The sequence below is a fragment of the Lissotriton vulgaris genome, chromosome 7 (genome assembly GCF_964263255.1).
Source record: "Lissotriton vulgaris chromosome 7, aLisVul1.2, whole genome shotgun sequence".
In the NCBI taxonomy this organism is placed as follows: Eukaryota; Metazoa; Chordata; class Amphibia; order Caudata; family Salamandridae; genus Lissotriton; species Lissotriton vulgaris.
The window spans coordinates 1,662,890,861-1,662,907,598 of NC_141695.1; the positions used below are offsets into that span (position 1 = coordinate 1,662,890,861).

The 16,738-nt window shown below is 45.3% G+C and overlaps 1 protein-coding gene across 1 annotated transcript in view; it reads right to left on the reverse strand.

Annotated features, from left to right (window-relative positions):
- EFCAB8 (EF-hand calcium binding domain 8) overlaps positions 1–16,738 on the reverse strand; it is a 1,673,324-nt gene that overhangs the window by 96,393 nt on the left and 1,560,193 nt on the right. The window contains exon 21 of the mRNA XM_086932659.1: positions 2,681–2,885. Coding sequence (XP_086788785.1) covers positions 2,681–2,885 — 205 coding nt within the window. The remainder of the gene's footprint in view (positions 1–2,680; positions 2,886–16,738) is intronic.

The window sequence follows — 16,738 nt, forward strand, 5'->3', positions numbered from 1 at the left end:
CGAATACAGGCTTCAGTTTACAAATAAAAGGTATCGATAGTTTGGATATCTCTGGTGCCTTTAAAATAACAGCTAGTAGATGGCAGTCAATGTCTGCTCACGATGCTCAAAACTGCTTGTTAGGATCGCAGGATTTTAAAATGAAAAGCTTGAAGCTGAAATCATTGAATTGAGGCAGATGTCAGGAAACGAAAGCCGAGAAGCAGCACACGAAGTAAAGGCTCTTCATTCGACATCAGCAAAGTAGGTTATACACTGCCGGCATATAAATCAGCTGGTCAATACATCAGAAGCAGTCTCAACCCTCATCCACAGCAATTTAGAAAAGCAACATAGGCTTATTTTCAGGTGTAGCAGTAGACAAATTAAAATCACACCCTTATAAATCAGGGACTAGTATGTCAAGTAGGCTTACACATAAGCAGGCTCAAAAATCAGGTGCCAGCTATTAAATCAGGTGCAGACACTTTTCAATCAGGTGAACCAGTTTTTTAAATCAGGTGCAGCAGCTTTTAAATCAGGTGCCGTCACTTTTCAATCAGGTGAACTAGTTTCTTAAATCAGGTGCAGTCACTTTCAATCAGGTGAACCAGTTTTTAAATCAAGTGCAGCAGCTTTTAAATCAGGTGCAGCAGTAGATAATTTAAGAATTTAGAAAGCAGGGACTGGCAGGTTAGTTGGAGGACGACCAAAAGAGTGGAATGGTCACTGGTGGGGATTTTTAACGTGCCAGTTTGCTAAGAAGTTGCTTGAAAAAAGTGAAATTTAAAAGGTTACCTTGTATGAAGAAAGTTCATGTTTCAGTTGCTTGTAAATATGAAGAAAATTGATTTTCCCAAACGTCGCCAATGTAGTAATGTAAAAGAAGATCAGGTCACGTAGGTTCTTGTAGAAAGAAGTATTTATTATTTAGTTGACATGAGGTGGTAGTTCAAGATAGTAAGAATATTTCTAAGGTAAATCCCCACCAGGAGCTATCACCAGTCAGCTCAATCCTCATCTGCCAACTGACTCTAGCAACAGAGCATAACATTCCAAACAGTCATCCTGTGTGGTAACATTCAATTAGATGACATAGGTAAAACAACTAGAAAGGCAACACTACATATCTTCCTTTTTTATACATCTTTGCAATTGCAGCCAACACTACAGTAGGTCTACGTCATCAACATAAGGTGAGGCAAACTCTTTCCCATCCCCACCATTGTCGTCTCTATAAGGGTGGCTCTTGTCCTAGCCAAATGGTTGGTATAATACCTGTGCCCGGCTAAGTGGCAATGTAATTTGGCTTGAGTCAGATGAATTCAGTAGAAGTTCTGCACATCAAGATCTCAATATGTCCTTGGTCAAGATGTCGCCAGCTTGGATTCAGACACCACAATCCTTTGCGGGTCTTACAGCGCTCATGGAGTCGGTGCTGGTGTTAATGCCATAGGTATGGATTTTCGCACCTGTCCCAACTCAGGTATGGAACTGGAAGTGGGTTCACGGGGGCCCAGACAGGACAGATAGAGAACCTGCCGCAGTAACTGGAATAGAGCCCATGTGGCTCTGTGGTGCCCAACTACGTACCAGAAGAAGTCAGAAGCACACCGTAAATGTGAAGGATGGCTTCTAGAAAGGCATCAACCTGCTGTGACATTGCCAATGGACCTTGAAACTCAGGTGCATTGTGACCAGGGCTGGAATCGGCTCTTCAGTGGAATGGGAGCGAGACCTGGAGGCACTGTGATGCCTTGGTCCTTCTCTGGAGAAAGTGCGTAACAGGAAGAGGCTGGGTCCTGCTTGGACTTCTTATGTATTTTCTTCAATTTACCCGAAGACTTTAACCATGAGGAAGTTCTGCCTCAGGAACATCTTTGAGAGTATGAGTTGGTCTTCAACCTGGAGGGGGACTAGTGCGGGCCTTCCAATGTTTTTCCACTCAGTACTTCACCTCACTTTCTCACATGGCTTTATGTTTCAACTGGGCACTGATGTCACAGACCTTGGAGTTGTGCGACGAACCCAAGCACCAGAGGTACAGCTCGTGGGGATCTTTCACTGACATCTGCTTGCGACAGTCTCTACACGGCTTAAACATTGTCATTTTAGGTAGCAACATCTATTGGACACTGGAAACATTTTTTGAAAGAAAATCTCTTCATAGCATAAAAAGGGAAAGAGTAGATCTCCAGATCCATGTCCGAGGAAACATAAAGAAAGCAAATGGTATCAGCACACATGGAGGGCGCTTATATATAGTTCCATTCGTCCCTTCCTAGCAGTATGGCATCAATGCTGAGTCCCAAGGCGCCACCTAAAAACATGTGGGAGCACTGTTTTTGAGTTTTCCCTGATCGAGTCTGGTGCCAAGGGAAATTCACAAGGTTGGGAATCTATGGCATCCATCAGACCATTACTCATGGCCACTGCATTTTAGTAATAACACATTCAATGATTTGCCAAAGCATAATAATCAAGTTAAAATCATTTAACTCAGTTGCCAAGTCCCACTCCTAAGCTTTACTCACTCCATCTAGAAGCATTTAGACATAAAACTTGAACACTTCAGGTCAGGAGTTACAGTTTCACTTGTGACTACACATCATTGCAGTTGTCATTTCTAGATGAGGTTGCCAGTTTTTCTACACGTAGTTACTAGTTTATTCAATGGAATGCTTTGAGCACTTTCACTCACCTCCATGCCCTTGAACTCCCACTTCTGCCAGGTGGATTCCACTGGCTCATCAGTAAGCTTGAAAATTTGGGGCCCCTTCTGAAGCATTTTTCGAAGCCTTTTGCTGCCATATGAGCTCATGTCAGTTTTGCTCTGCATGAAACTTGCCAGCATTGTGCGCCGCTTCTTTTCATGGTGGTAGGCTGCAAAGATATCTTGAGCTAATCTAATCATTAAAAATATGAAAAAAACATATGAGATTCATGCATGCGCACTACTCAGATCAATATGATAAATACATTAGAATACAACAAAAGGGTAAATTACTGCAACTTCTCAAGACAAGTAGAAGGAAAGCAGTTACACTGCAGACCATAGACACATCTTGAGGGGCCTTTTAATTTAGATTTGGGGGCACATTAATTTTCGGCATGTCCCTTGTATGGTTAACAGGTGTGTACCCCTGCCCTGACTGCCTGAATACCTGAGAAACTGGTATCGTCTGGGTAATGGACTACTGTCCATGCCTTGGCTGCATCACACAAAGCAGTAGTGGTGATAACGTATCTTGCATAGTGAATCACTAGTATAACCAGAACTATTTTCTCTGTGTCATGGACAATGAAGTCTATTGGCTTCCCTTTTGTTGTCACATGTCCCATGGGGACATTGTCAGCTTCTCTAAGTTAGCATGAGCACACAGCAGACTGTACTCTGTTTTGCACACGCTACTACATGGCTTTATTTTTGCAAATGTCTTGTTCGTAATTTTCACATGAGAACCTACCGCTGTGTTCACTCTCTGCAGGTTCATGGGATTTAGTCTGAATACTGTGAGCAGGATCGGTAAACAATGCCCCTTGTTTTGGTCAGGCCCTAGCACCTAGACAAAACATACCATTGCAGCTGTTGTTTGGGTAATCATACTTTGGGCATATTGGGATACATGCATAGGGGGCACGCATTTGGAGAGGGACCTTTCCAAGGAGAAGAGCGAGACAGCAGCTATGACGTACATCTATCATCTATAGTCTAAGGTATGGGGTCTGCAGACAGAGCCCAGAGATCTTCTAATATATATTAATACTGCTTCTATGCAAGGGGAGGGAGGTTAGGCTATACTGTTTTTTCATGATGACATCTCGTTTCATGATTTATAGATTAACTGCTATGCTGACTGAATTGGTATGATGAATTTTTGTGCTTGTTGTGGCACGTATACAGAATATTAGAGTACGTTAGTTAAAATAAATATTTTAAACTCGCTCATGTCTCTGTCAGATCTTATTGTGGACTCAGGCCTAGCAGCAGGAGGGACTGGCAGAGACAGGAGATCGTCCGGAGCCGGGCGCGGCTCATTGTAAAGAAATGGAGCTGCGATCGTTCCTCTCCCCTGCCCCCGCTGGGAGGCCGTCTCTGAACGCTGCATGTAGAGGTAACGGCCGAACTCCGCAGGAGGGCCTGAAAGTGCAGAGATAGTGAAGATGTAAATAAAGGTCCCCTTCCAGGAGACACAATCACAGGAACCCCGCGCCAGTGAGGGGGAGGCTTGGGGGGGAGTCGGGGGTCACAAGAGATACCAGATGGACGGGGAAAGTATCCATTCCCGCCCAACCCCAAAATGGCAGAAAATCGTGGCCGAGTTGCATGAAGGTGGGCCAGGCAAGGGCTGTGCCAGTCCCTAAAATGGCGCCTGGAGCGAGATTTTGTTGCTCATATCAGGGTCCCACATCGCAAAAGTCTACTGTGTTTTTTACACTTAGTCCTACATCAGCCTCACTCACACTGAGAGAATTGCTTGGGGCAACAGCTAAGTGCCCTACAACCCTGGGCCTACACATTCTATATCCCTGACCTTAAGATGGCTGTCCTGGCCTGTCCCCTGGAAGCATTGCTAATGAGTGCATATCAACCCTACAGTAAGTCTTAGCCTCCCACTAACACAGGGATAGGTGCTGCCAACTGGTATATGACAATGCCCCCTGGACTGATACCTTGAACATCGTATACACCAAGGAGCTGGATCAACATGGCCCATACCTGATGGAACTTGATGGAATTTTCAGGGGACCTTTGACGATGCCCCCGGGGCAGATACCAAAACTGTTTGTACTTTCCTCGGTGCACGAGCAACCTTGGCCAATGCCCAGTTGAGCTGATATATTCAGCTATAGAGGAGTCTGGCCCTGGTTTCACCCCCTCGGCCGTCACCTACCCAGCCGGTCATCTGACATTGTTTTCCTCATTTCCCCATTGTTTTTCCTTCCCTGCCCCTCACTCATTTATTCTTTGATTTAATTGATATAACTATGTAACCTGTAACTCGCTGATCCTCATGTAAAGCGCTCTGATACCTCCAGGTCTAGCCAGCGCTATATAAAAATAAATAAATAAACAAGTACAAGAGTGCGAGCGAAAAGGTTTGTCTCGCAACCGCGATTCCTGGAAGATTCAGCGGGTTGTGTTCTGGGGTGTCTAATCACTTGTTTCTCTGTGAGTGAGTAGGAGAGCAAGTGAAACACTATAGCTAGTCGCTCATGTGTACTAAGGTGGTAGGATAACTCAGTCCTTATGCACTAAGGTCCCATAATCATGCACATAGTTCTGTTTTTGGGCAGAATCCATGCAACATGGTGCCGCCAACATTTGGTCTGGTACTTATACATGGTCCCCCTGAGTAGTGCTTGTGTTTGTCCACGATACCCTCTCACCGGTTCCCGGAGGCGTTCATGATGGGGCGGCTTAGCGTCCTATATTTGTAGGGTACACCTAAATATTAGTTTTTCAAGCTTGACGTTTAAAAGGTTTATTGACCCTATTTTGTGCTACTGTTTTCCTTGTTAATTTCTTTCTATACATGGTACAACCGGTAGCTATTACGGCGCATAGAAGTGCAGCGGTTAATGCCTATTTGACTGCACACAGGGTTCCCCATGGGGGGGGGGTAACCTTTATTTTCGGAGTTGAAGCGGATCCAGCATACCCCTTTGAGGTATTTTATTCTTGGGTTACATTTCCCGCGGTGGATGTGAATGATAACTTGTTTCACGCTTATACTGCCGCTGCTCCTCCAGGAGCGTATCATCCTTATGCACTAATTGAAGTTCCATTGACGTCCTGGAAGCATACTATTTGGTTTAATGGTGCCCTTCTCACCCTGTATCTTTTGTTTGGATGTGCCCCTTGTCTATCAATGGGGCTACGCAGCCTGTTTTGGCTAATTTTACACCACATCCCAATTATCTCAATGTTACTATCTTGGACCTACGTCCACTATACACACAATGGGTTTATCTTCATAGACAAGTCATACAGTTTATGTCTCGTGCACTTCAGGCAGCTCTGGCTGGAGCGGCCCCTCCGGCACCTGGTCAGGCCAGAGGGCTTGTGATTAGTCCTGTCATGATTAATTCTGTGATGGAAAAACATACTCAGAATGGTGAAGACTGTCCATTTTGGATAGCTCAGAAAATTGAGCAGCTTGAAGCTATTTTTCCATATACTTCCCCTGTTGAGCAACACAGAATCCTTACATGCACAGGATTCCTTTGTGTTTGGCCGCAACGCAGTGCTGACGCTCGAACTGTTATTAAAGATTTGCGTGTCTCTGTAGGAACATTTGCCTGTGACACCTTCCATTCAGACCAAGGTCCGGCTTTTGCCTCTAAAATAAGTAAGTAATTAAGTAAATGACATTTATAGAGCACACAGCTACCTCCAACGGAGGTGTCCCAGTGCTAAATGCAGATGCGATGAAGTCTTTGGGGGTGCAGGTGCAATTCTTGTCTCCATACCAGTCTGAGGGCAATTCTGTTGTGGAGCGGATGAACCGTGACTTAAAGTGGTCTTTGACAGCTAGGGTCGTAGATACTGGTAGGGGCTGGCTGACTCTAATTTTGGTGTCCAACATGCACTTAATAATCTCCCTAGAAGATCTCTAGGTGGGCGGACCCCATATGAAATGCTCTTTGGCATTAAAATGTTTGTGCCAGACCTTGACGGTCTAGACGCTGTGGCGGCTGCCGCAACATTTGACGCAGATAACCATTGTGCTATGTTACAGAATCGACAAAAGACTTGTGACACACTGGCGAAAGTTCATTTGCACTCATTCACGGATGCAGAGGTGCTGATTCCAGTTTCTGGCTGGCTTCCTAAAGTTGGAGATCTGATCCGAGAGAAGGTGGAGAACAAGAAAGAATGTGGTCCATCGTACCGTGCACAGGTCCCAGACCTTGGTTTGAAAGGCACCCATACTGTAATTTTACCTACGCTACCTTGTTGCAAGGAGAATCAATTCATTTCCATTGAACATGTCAAGTTTCACCATATGGCCGATACTTAATAGTATGCCTACAAGCAATCTGCGTCGGGATGTTTCACTTCATCAAATGCCTTCTGTTTCCACCACTTCTCTCCTGCAATTGGAGGGGGACATGGAGTATTCAATAGATTTATTGCCTGCTTTACTGTCTACTAATACAACTGTGGTAAACAAGGATGCTTCCCCACCAGTTGAAGTTAAAATTGATATTCCTGAAAATACAATTCATCTACCTTCTAATGAAGAGCAACCCCTATTGTTTCAACTCGGTTCCAGTGGTTACTATATGGCCTGAGATAACTTTTCTTCGGATTCCTCTTCGTTGTCCTCGCCTGTAACAGTGCCTCCCACACAGATGGGTGTTTTGATCTCCTGGTTGAAAAAAACGTACCTTGTCCCACCATGGACTTACATTTCGATTGTGTTATTGATGGTGTTCCTCTTCAAGTGGATTGGTTTTGTGACCGTTTTTATCCTATTGATTAATGGCCATTACTTACCTGAAAGCTCTGCTGTAGACTTGGTTGACGGCTTTCTGGCCCCTCACACTTCATCTCATAAAATGAAAGGAGATCAAGCCATAGTTAATATTTCAGTATTCCCAATTGTTGATGTAGTTTGGAATAAGGTACCATTTGATGTCTATGGTCCCACGCGACATTGCAAATTCCATACGTATTCCGCGATTCTTTAGGTGATGTTGTTTTGCCTGGAATAAACTTAGATGACTGGGATGTTAACGCGTTTACTCACTGCTTTCGGATTTGAAATATTATACTGCTTTTGATACTGATGATCTGTATTTAAAGTCTGCAAATTATGCTGATTTATTCCTTTACCAACATATGGCCATCATTTATTACACAAAACCAATACTCAAGTGATCACTGTTTAATTATACACAATGGGAGAATTACCCGACACTGCTGCAGGGGAAGTCAATGACTCTGAAAATTACATTTGTATATTTTATGGGTTACAACCTATCTGACCCAATATCCTGTTTTTACAAATTAAATATGCATACCCGCACCAAATTCATCCTGACCCATACTTAATTGATCTATTCTTCTTCCTTCATAACCATTTTGTCCCTAAAAGGTTCTGGAAGGCCACGGTTGATTTAAAATCTATTTGGGGTACCAAAGATTGGCAATTGCTGGCACTGAATCTTTGCATCAAACAAGTTACTTACCTTCGGTAACAATATATCTGTAAGAAACATGAGTTTGTTATAGATTCCTCACCATATAATCATCCCCAGGTGTCAGACTGGATCTGGATAAGTGTTTCGTCAGCAGTACCCCTGCGCGTCGAAAGGTGGCTTTGGTCGGCTTCACGCTCGCCGTTGGCATCGTGGTCGCCAGGATGACATTGAGGCAGCTACTTAGACGCCGCCCTCACTTGCTAACGTCAGTTCTGTACACAACTTTCCTGCCAGAAACGCAGAGCCATGCAAGACACTGACCACTGGTGCACAAAACTAGGGCCCTGAAAGGAAGTCCTTAATCCTAGAAGTCAGTTCGCAGACCGGAGAAGATGGGTGCGGAGATAAGGAATCAATAACTAACCTATGTTTCTTACAGATATATCATTCCCGAAGGTAAGTAACTTGCTCATCTGAAAGAAACAGTTAGTTATAGATTCCTTACCTTAGAATAGATACCACAGCAATACCAACCCCGTAGGTGGGTCAGCAAACCAAGTTCATACCAGAAAGTCCTGGAGAACAGAACGGCCAAAAAAGCTGTCTTTCTGGACTTGGTTGTCTAGGCAGTAGTGTTTAGCGAACGTGTGTAGAGATGCCCACCTAGCTGCCTGGCAGATGTCATTGAGGGGGACTCCTCATCCCAAAGCAGTAGTAGCTGCCGTCTCCGTAGTGGTTTGGGTGTACAGCCCCACTGGAGGCTCCTTCTTTGCCAAAGAATAGTACACCTTAATGCACAAAAGGACCCACCTAGAGATGGTCCGTTTGTGCACGGCCCAACTTTTCTTGGGGCTCACGTAGCCAAAAAGAGCTGGTCATCCACCAGGACTTGCTTGGTGCGATCCAAATAAAAAGAAAGTGCACGTTTTGGGTCCAGAAGGTTGAGCCTCTCTTCCTCCTTAGAAGGATGCGGGAGGAGGCGGAAAGAAGGTTGGCAAATTGATGGTTTGACCAATATGTAAAGAAGAAAAAAACAGTTCCCCGAGCAATAGAAAAATATATACTTGTCTTATATAATCAGTCCATAAACAATATTGACATCAGATGTTAGTCCATAGTCTTTATTCTCGTGTCCTGCGTTCTCAAGAAGACTTGTTTGTACATAAATTCGAATGTAGAACTGTATCTTTTTGTAAACAAATGTATGTGACACGATCATAAGGAATATGACAGCAAAGAAAGGAAGATGTCTTTGTTTGAAGAATGGCATTATGTAAATGTGTTGAATTGTATATGAAAAAGATAAGATGGTTAGAATATGCAGAATAACTGATTGTACTTATGTTATGATTATGCTTGAGTTTCATGGGTATCGGGGCATTCTATATTCTTCTCCTCATGGATACGATGTGCTCTCCTTTGAACTGTTTCTCTTATTACTTATGATAAGTATAATTTTTTGGGAACTATTTGCTAACACTATTTTATTCCTTGTCTATGTTTTACAAGCAATTATGGATCTGTCTCCTCTTCTGCGCATATACTTTGAAAGGGATAGGTGCTAAAGTGCTTGGTGAGGTAGTTTGTTGATTGCGAGAACATAAGCTTACCCTAGTTTGCGATACATGGGCGCAATTTTTGGTCTTGCGGCATTTCTGATTTTTTTATGCTCTGGAAAGAGCGGCGTATAAGAATGGTTTTTCCGGCTTTGAAGCATGACATATGGTAACATGAAAATAGCCTTAGAGGCAAATACCAATTTAAGGAAACACTTGTATATAAGGTATTGGACTGTTTAAATATGGCGCTCTATTACGATTAGAAAATCGTGGCCGGCACCTCGGAAGTCCCTTCTTGATTTCCATGCCCGGTTGAAATTATTAATGTTCCAAACATGGCGCCGATGCAACACGCCAAACATTTACCGGCACTACGCGCCGCGACTCTTGGATCTGACATTAGAGGTGAGTACTTGGAAAAAATGTATAATTGCTTGATATCAGTGAAATAATCACCATTTTTTTAAGATTGTTTAGATTTCCTCTCTAATAGAATCATTTTTAATGGAGTAAATCCTCCTAGACAAGTCAATAACCAAAACTTGTCTAGGAGGATTATTCTATGTGAGAGAACATTAGCTGGTTGGCGTATGTAGAATCTTTTGCAGTATATAAAAGCGATCCCAGGAGAGGATATGAAGTAAGTTATAGGACATGGCTATGTACTAGAATCCACTAATAGGGTGGGGTTATGAATATAATGAGACTATCTGTGCATTTTTTTGATACAGTTTGATATTCAGGAAACTGTAGTTTGTGAGACATGGAGATTATCATGAACAGGAAGAGGACTGACTAGGATAGCACATGATTGGATATTAGCCATTTATCATTTGGGAACACCTTTCTTAGCCCCTGATTTCAGGGTATATATATATTTTTTTCTCCCAGCTGATCGAGCATCTATTTTCTCCCTTTAGATCATTGATATATAATAATTCTGATTTTGAGTTGCCTTCAGAAATTTCGCGAACTGGATAATAATTCGCTACCAGGTCACACAGTGGCCAGAATATAGTGATAGAAGGTGAGCAATGAATAATTGTATAGTATGAAAGGTGTTTTGAATAATGAAGCTAAACCTGGCTCAGTAGTGGGCATATACGTGTAGCCCACTTTGGGGTTTAGAATGTTCATTAGGCAGGCTGTATCTGTAAGTGGTTATTTTCAACAAAACATTATGGGCCCGATTCATAGAACTAACTTAAGACAAAATCCTAGACTTACTACCAATTTCGTATTCATAGAAGGCACTTACTTATTTTGGTATTCACAGAAGACACTTACTCGTTTTGGTATTCACAGAAGTTAGGAGTCCTAACTTTAGGACTCCTAAATGCCTTCTGTGAATACCGAAAGTCCTAAAGTTAGGATTTTTCTCAGTTTAGGAGTAGTAAAGTTAGGACACCTATCTTTAGGACTCCTAAATGCCTTCTGTGAATACTGAAAGTCTTAAAATTAGGATTTTTCTCAATTTAGTAGTAGTAAAGTTAGGACTCCTGACTTTAGGACTCCTAAATGCCTTCTGTGAATACCGAAAGTCTTAAAATTAGGATTTTTCTCAGTTTAGTAGTAGTAAAGTTGAGAAAAATCCTAATTTTAAGACTTTCGGTATTCACAGAAGGCATTTAGGAGTCCGAAAGTTAGGAGTCCTAACTTTACTACTATTAAACTGAGAAAAACACTAATTTTAAGACTTTCGGTATTCACAGATGGCATTTAAGAGTCCAAAATTTAGGAGTCCTAACTTTACTACTACTAAATTGAGAAAAATCCTAATTTTAAGACTTTTGGTATTCATAGAAGGCATTTAGGAGTCCTAAAGTTAGGACTCCTAACTTCTGTGAATACCGAAATGAGTAAGTGCCTTCTGTGAATACCAAAATGAGTAAGTGCCTTCTGTGAATACAAATATGGTAGTACGTTTAGGATTTTGTCTTAAGTTAGTTCTGTGAATCGGGCCCACAATATATACAAAAAACGGCCATGGAAGGGAATATATATTCTGCTCATGTTACTCAATGTTTAAATGACACATGTTTAGACTAATCATGTTGGAAAAAAAAATTCTTTGTTGTTAGATTTATTTTTTAAATGAACACGTTTGGGATTAGTGTTTATATACATTTTTTTCACAGCCCTGAGGACGAAACGCGTCGGCTGTAGAATCTGTATTGTGAAGTTTGAGAATTGTTGAACTGAAGGAATAAAGAAATCTGTGGACAACTCAGAAGACGTTTCTATGGAGAAGTGTTATTGTGAATTTAAATCATTTAATGTGAATTCGATTAGTACGCTCCTTCCTATTTTTGATTATTTATGTAAAAATAAGTGTCCTGGAAGTCTAACTCTACCATCCACTCTCCTGGGTAGAGGGCAGACAGGACCTGAGTTAGCGTAAACATTTGGTAACTTCGCCTTCCGGAGGAAGCAGCTGACATTTCTGAGATCCAAGATAGGACGCAGGCCCTTGTCCTTCTTGGGCACCAGAAAGTAGTGGGAAAAGCAACCACAACCTACTTCTGGGATAGGAGCTCACTCGATGGCTCCCTTGGCCAAGAGTGCCGAAACGTCCTGTTGGAGAAGGGCCCGATGATCCTCCGACATGCAATGGTACTGAGGTGGCATGGATGGAGGGGTAGTCTCGAAGGGGAGGGAGTAGCCCCTTCGGACTATTTGCAAAACCCACCAGTCGGACGTGATGGTGCGCCAGTGGGGGAGGTGATGGCGAATCCTTCCGCTCACTGGTAATTGATGGCCCTGAAAGGTCAGACTAAGAGGGTTTGGAGGCTGCTGCAGAGGGAGCTGTAATGGACTGGCACGCCTGCTGGCCCCTAGAACCACAGCAGTGGTTCTCACGTCCCTAGCCACTCAAGGACTTAACAGCTTGCGCTGACCTGTGGCTCGGACCGGGATGTGGTGGGGCACCCCGTCAGTAGCCACGAAAGGGGCAAAAAGCAGACTGCTCAGGGAGGGTGGTGGAGAGGCCCAAGCACCAGAATTCTTAAAGCGCTCCAGCACGTTGTCATTGAAGGGCTAACAACGTGGAAATCGTCCGGCCTAGAAGTTGGCGGTATCCAGCCCACAGCGGATGGTAAACTTTGCATAGTCTCTCCCTTTAGCAACTGCACGGGAGAGTACGGCCTGGGCTTCCTCCAGGCACCGGAGCAACACTTGCGCCACCGTATCCCACACAGAGTTGGTGTAACGGCCCAACAGACATGCAGTCTTTACCGACCGCAGTCCCAGGCTGGAGGAAGAAAACATCTTCTTCCCATGATTGTCCAGCTTTTTGGATTCCCGATCAGGTGGTGCGTTAGCGAATGCGCCTTTTGAGGTGGAGGCTTGGACCACCAAGCTCTCAGGGGTGGGGTGTTGGGAAAGGAAAGTGGGGTTGCCCGGTGGCGCCGTGCAATCATCCTATCCACAGGAGCCCCTGTGTTAGGTCTGGACCAGGTGCCCAAAAGGATGTCAGTGAGGGCTTCATTAAACGGTAGCAGGGGCTCAGAAGAGCTTGCTGCTGGTTGAAGCACCCCTGTCAGGAGGTTAGTCCTGAACTGCCACAGTATGTAGCTCAAGGTGTAGGGCCTTGGCCGTCCTACGCAACACCATGGTGTAAGACGCTCCCTCCTCCGTAGCCACAGTAGGAGGAGACAACATGCCATGGTCTGGTGGGGTATCCAGACCACTGGCTTCCCCCATTTACTCTTTACGGTCCGGTTAATAGCCCAACCGGTCAGTTCATGGGTCTCCAGCCCCCTCCCAGTTCTTCTCACCTTCCTCTGGCTGCCAATCTTGTCTAAAAGAGCCAGGGTAGAACAAGCGCACAAAAGTACCTGTCAGCGCCAGATCCTGCGTCTGTCGATGCTGGTTCAGCTCCGTGTCTCCATCAAGGTGGACCGGAGACGAAACCGTCTGGAGACACAGCCGGTGTCGGCTGTGGACATGGTGCCGGTAGAATCGGCGCCAGTGGGGTGTAATCAGGTCGACCGGTGCCAATCCGGATCCAAGGGGACCCTGCGGGGCTGGGGCCGAAACCACCGGCGTCGAAGGCCCAGAGCCCGCAGCTGAGTCTGCAGGCCCCGAAGGCGCGGTGGTGTAGTTGGCATGCATTGCTTCGGAAAATTTGCAATGCTTGGCAGAGGTTGCTCTGGGTCTCGGAAGGGAGGGAAACTCGGAGTCGACCCTTCGGGCTCCGCACACGGATGCGGGAGGGCACCACCCGTATCCTTCGTGACGTCCGCCGACCGACAGGGAGAAGTCAAAGAGCGATGATGCTTCTACAACTTCTTCTTGTGCTTCAAATTACCTGTGGAGTGCGAAGACTTGGAAGAAGACTGGTGGTGGTGGCTTCGCGACCGGTCCCTCGACCTCCCACACGACCAGGACCTTGAAAGGCACGGATCCGATTGCCGGGCCTCGAGAAGTTTTCGGGACCTCTCCAGCAAAGACTTTGGATTCATGGTCCGGCACTCGAAGCACGACTTGGGATCTGGGTCACACTCCAGGCAAAACAGGCACACGCGGTGCGGATCTGTCACCAACATCGGTCAGCTATAGGAATCGCAAGCCTTGAAACCGGGCATCCCTCGTGCACCAGGAGTCAATAGACTCAGTAAAAAACGGCTTCGACAAAAGTCGAGAAAAAGTCAGTCAAAAAGTGACTGGAGGTACTGCTCTCTCCGGATCTGCACTGGCTGGCGCGGAAAAAGAAAGAACTAATGTCAGCATGTGAGGGTGGCATCTAAGTTGCTGCTGCGACGTCATCCCGGCGACCACGACGCCAAGGACGAATGCAGAGCCGAATGATGCCACCTTTCGACGAGCAGGGGTACTGCTGATGAAAAAATTCTCTGGATCCAGTCTGATGCCTGGGGGTAATTCTAAGGTAAGTAATCTATAGCAAACTGTTTCTTTCAGATGTGCATGTTTAATACCGTCTCAGTTAATACTTTTAGATCAGACAGTTCAACAAACTACATGTTTTGGCTTGGCCACTGCAAAAAATTTGAATATTCCCTCCATTTCGACCTTGGCCTATGACACATGTTATGTTATGTTATGTTATGTTATTTATACTTTTGTATAGCGCAACGGTTACTCAAGAAGAGTGTCCCGGCGCTTTGGGTAAGGAGAACTTATTCACAATAACATAACACATTAAAAACAACAGAAAGCACATGAGACAGAGGAGGGAACTGCTAACAGGACTATTGAGAGAACAACCAGGTCTTAAGACCTCTCCTAAACTCAAGCAGACTTGAGGCCCCCCTAAGAGGGAGCGGGAGCGAATTCCACATCTGTGGGGCCAGCAGGCTGAAGGAGCGGCCTCCCAGGCGCGCTCTCTTAACACGAGGAACAGCCGCCAAGAGCAAGGATTCGGATCTCAGAGAACGAGCAGGATGATAAAAAGCCAGTCTCTTTTGAAGATACCTTGCTCCCACCGCATGGAGAGCCTTGTATGCCAGAGTCAAAGCCTTGAAGGCGATCCGTTTGCGGATGGGTAGCCAGTGCAGGGTCGATAACAGGCCCGAGGCACTGGCACGTCTATTTAGACCAAAAATGGCCCTGGCAGCTGCGTTCTGCGCAACTTGAAGACGCTGCAACAGGTACTCTGGTAGGCCCAGGTAAAGAATGTTGGCATAATCCAACCTGGAACCTATCAGGGCCTGTACAGTCAGCTGCCTGTGCTCCATCGACAGAAAAGGCAGAAACCTCCGCAACATCTTCAATAGGCCGAAGCAGGTGCCGGTCACTCCAAGGATCATGGCATACACATACCAATTACACAATTAAAGAATTGACTGTTATGTTTCAAAATGGTATTGTGAGAGTTTTGCGTCCGAAACCTCACCTGACCAACCCAACATGGCCGCCACGGAGGAGCAACCCGGAAGTGCGGTTAGCGGGCCAGGCTTAAAAAAATAATCAGGTGCGGAGGCGGGAGAAACGGGCGAGACGCCAGGACTTCGGCGTTCGGCGGAGGAAACTCGAGGAGAGGAGCGTGGACCGGCAGACCAGCACAGACCTGAGGAGGAGCAGCGGATACTCAGCGAGGGAGCGGCGCAGGAGAGACGTGACGCAGAGCAGGAGAAACGTGGAGGTGAACCCAACCCCGGAAGAGGAGACACGCCAGGGACTAAGCTTCTCCCCGACGGCGAGGAGGCGAGATCTCCCTTCACCACGACCACGGAGGGCCGTGGAAGCAGGCAAGTGCAACCTGCATATTCGGGGCTGATTCGGGGGCTGTGGGCATGCGTCACAAAACACTGAGGCACTACAATGTTTCCCTATCTCTAGGCACATCACAAGAAGGTTTTTTTTTGGTGACGGTGCATGACCTCTCCCCATTCCCTGTGTAGATAACAGGACCAAAATCCTGAGCCTTGTTTTTGTTTCTATTTTCCTTTTTGGGTCCCCACACTGGCCGGGAGAAAGACGGCAGGAAGAGAGGCCCCTGCAAGCTCACTCTGGAGGAGCTGTAGAAGCATATCAGCGTGCTTTGTGTTCTTCAAGAGACTGACTAAGGTTCTCAAAGAGACTGGCTCAGGACTGAATAAACCATAAACAAAATAAAGAGTATACCCATACCATCTGTATGTCTGAGACTGGATACTTTAGAACAGGGGATAGATAAACTATTAAGTGCGTTAAGAGTACCCCGACCACAGGTATGCTTAACTCTTCCACTATTGACCCCTTGGGTTGGTTACTGTGGTCGACGAGCACCAATGCTTGTCAGTTACGCTTTACTAATGCCACAAAAGGGTTTACGCAAAGTAGACCTGACCCTCATTTTCCGCATTCCCATAATGTTACCACGTTTTCTGTTGGTAAATTATGTGAACAATGGTTGGAACATTCCACACTGTCATCGGTGAACCAACATTTTTCCCTGTTCTCAGGTGGTATTGATCTTGCGGATTTCCTTTTAGGCCAAAATCCGCTCGCACTAAATGGTTTGTTTATGCAGCACATAATGAATTTTGGAAGCTGTCACAATGGGAGCAGCGGTACGCCTACGTCAAATAGATCAGGATAATTTAGAG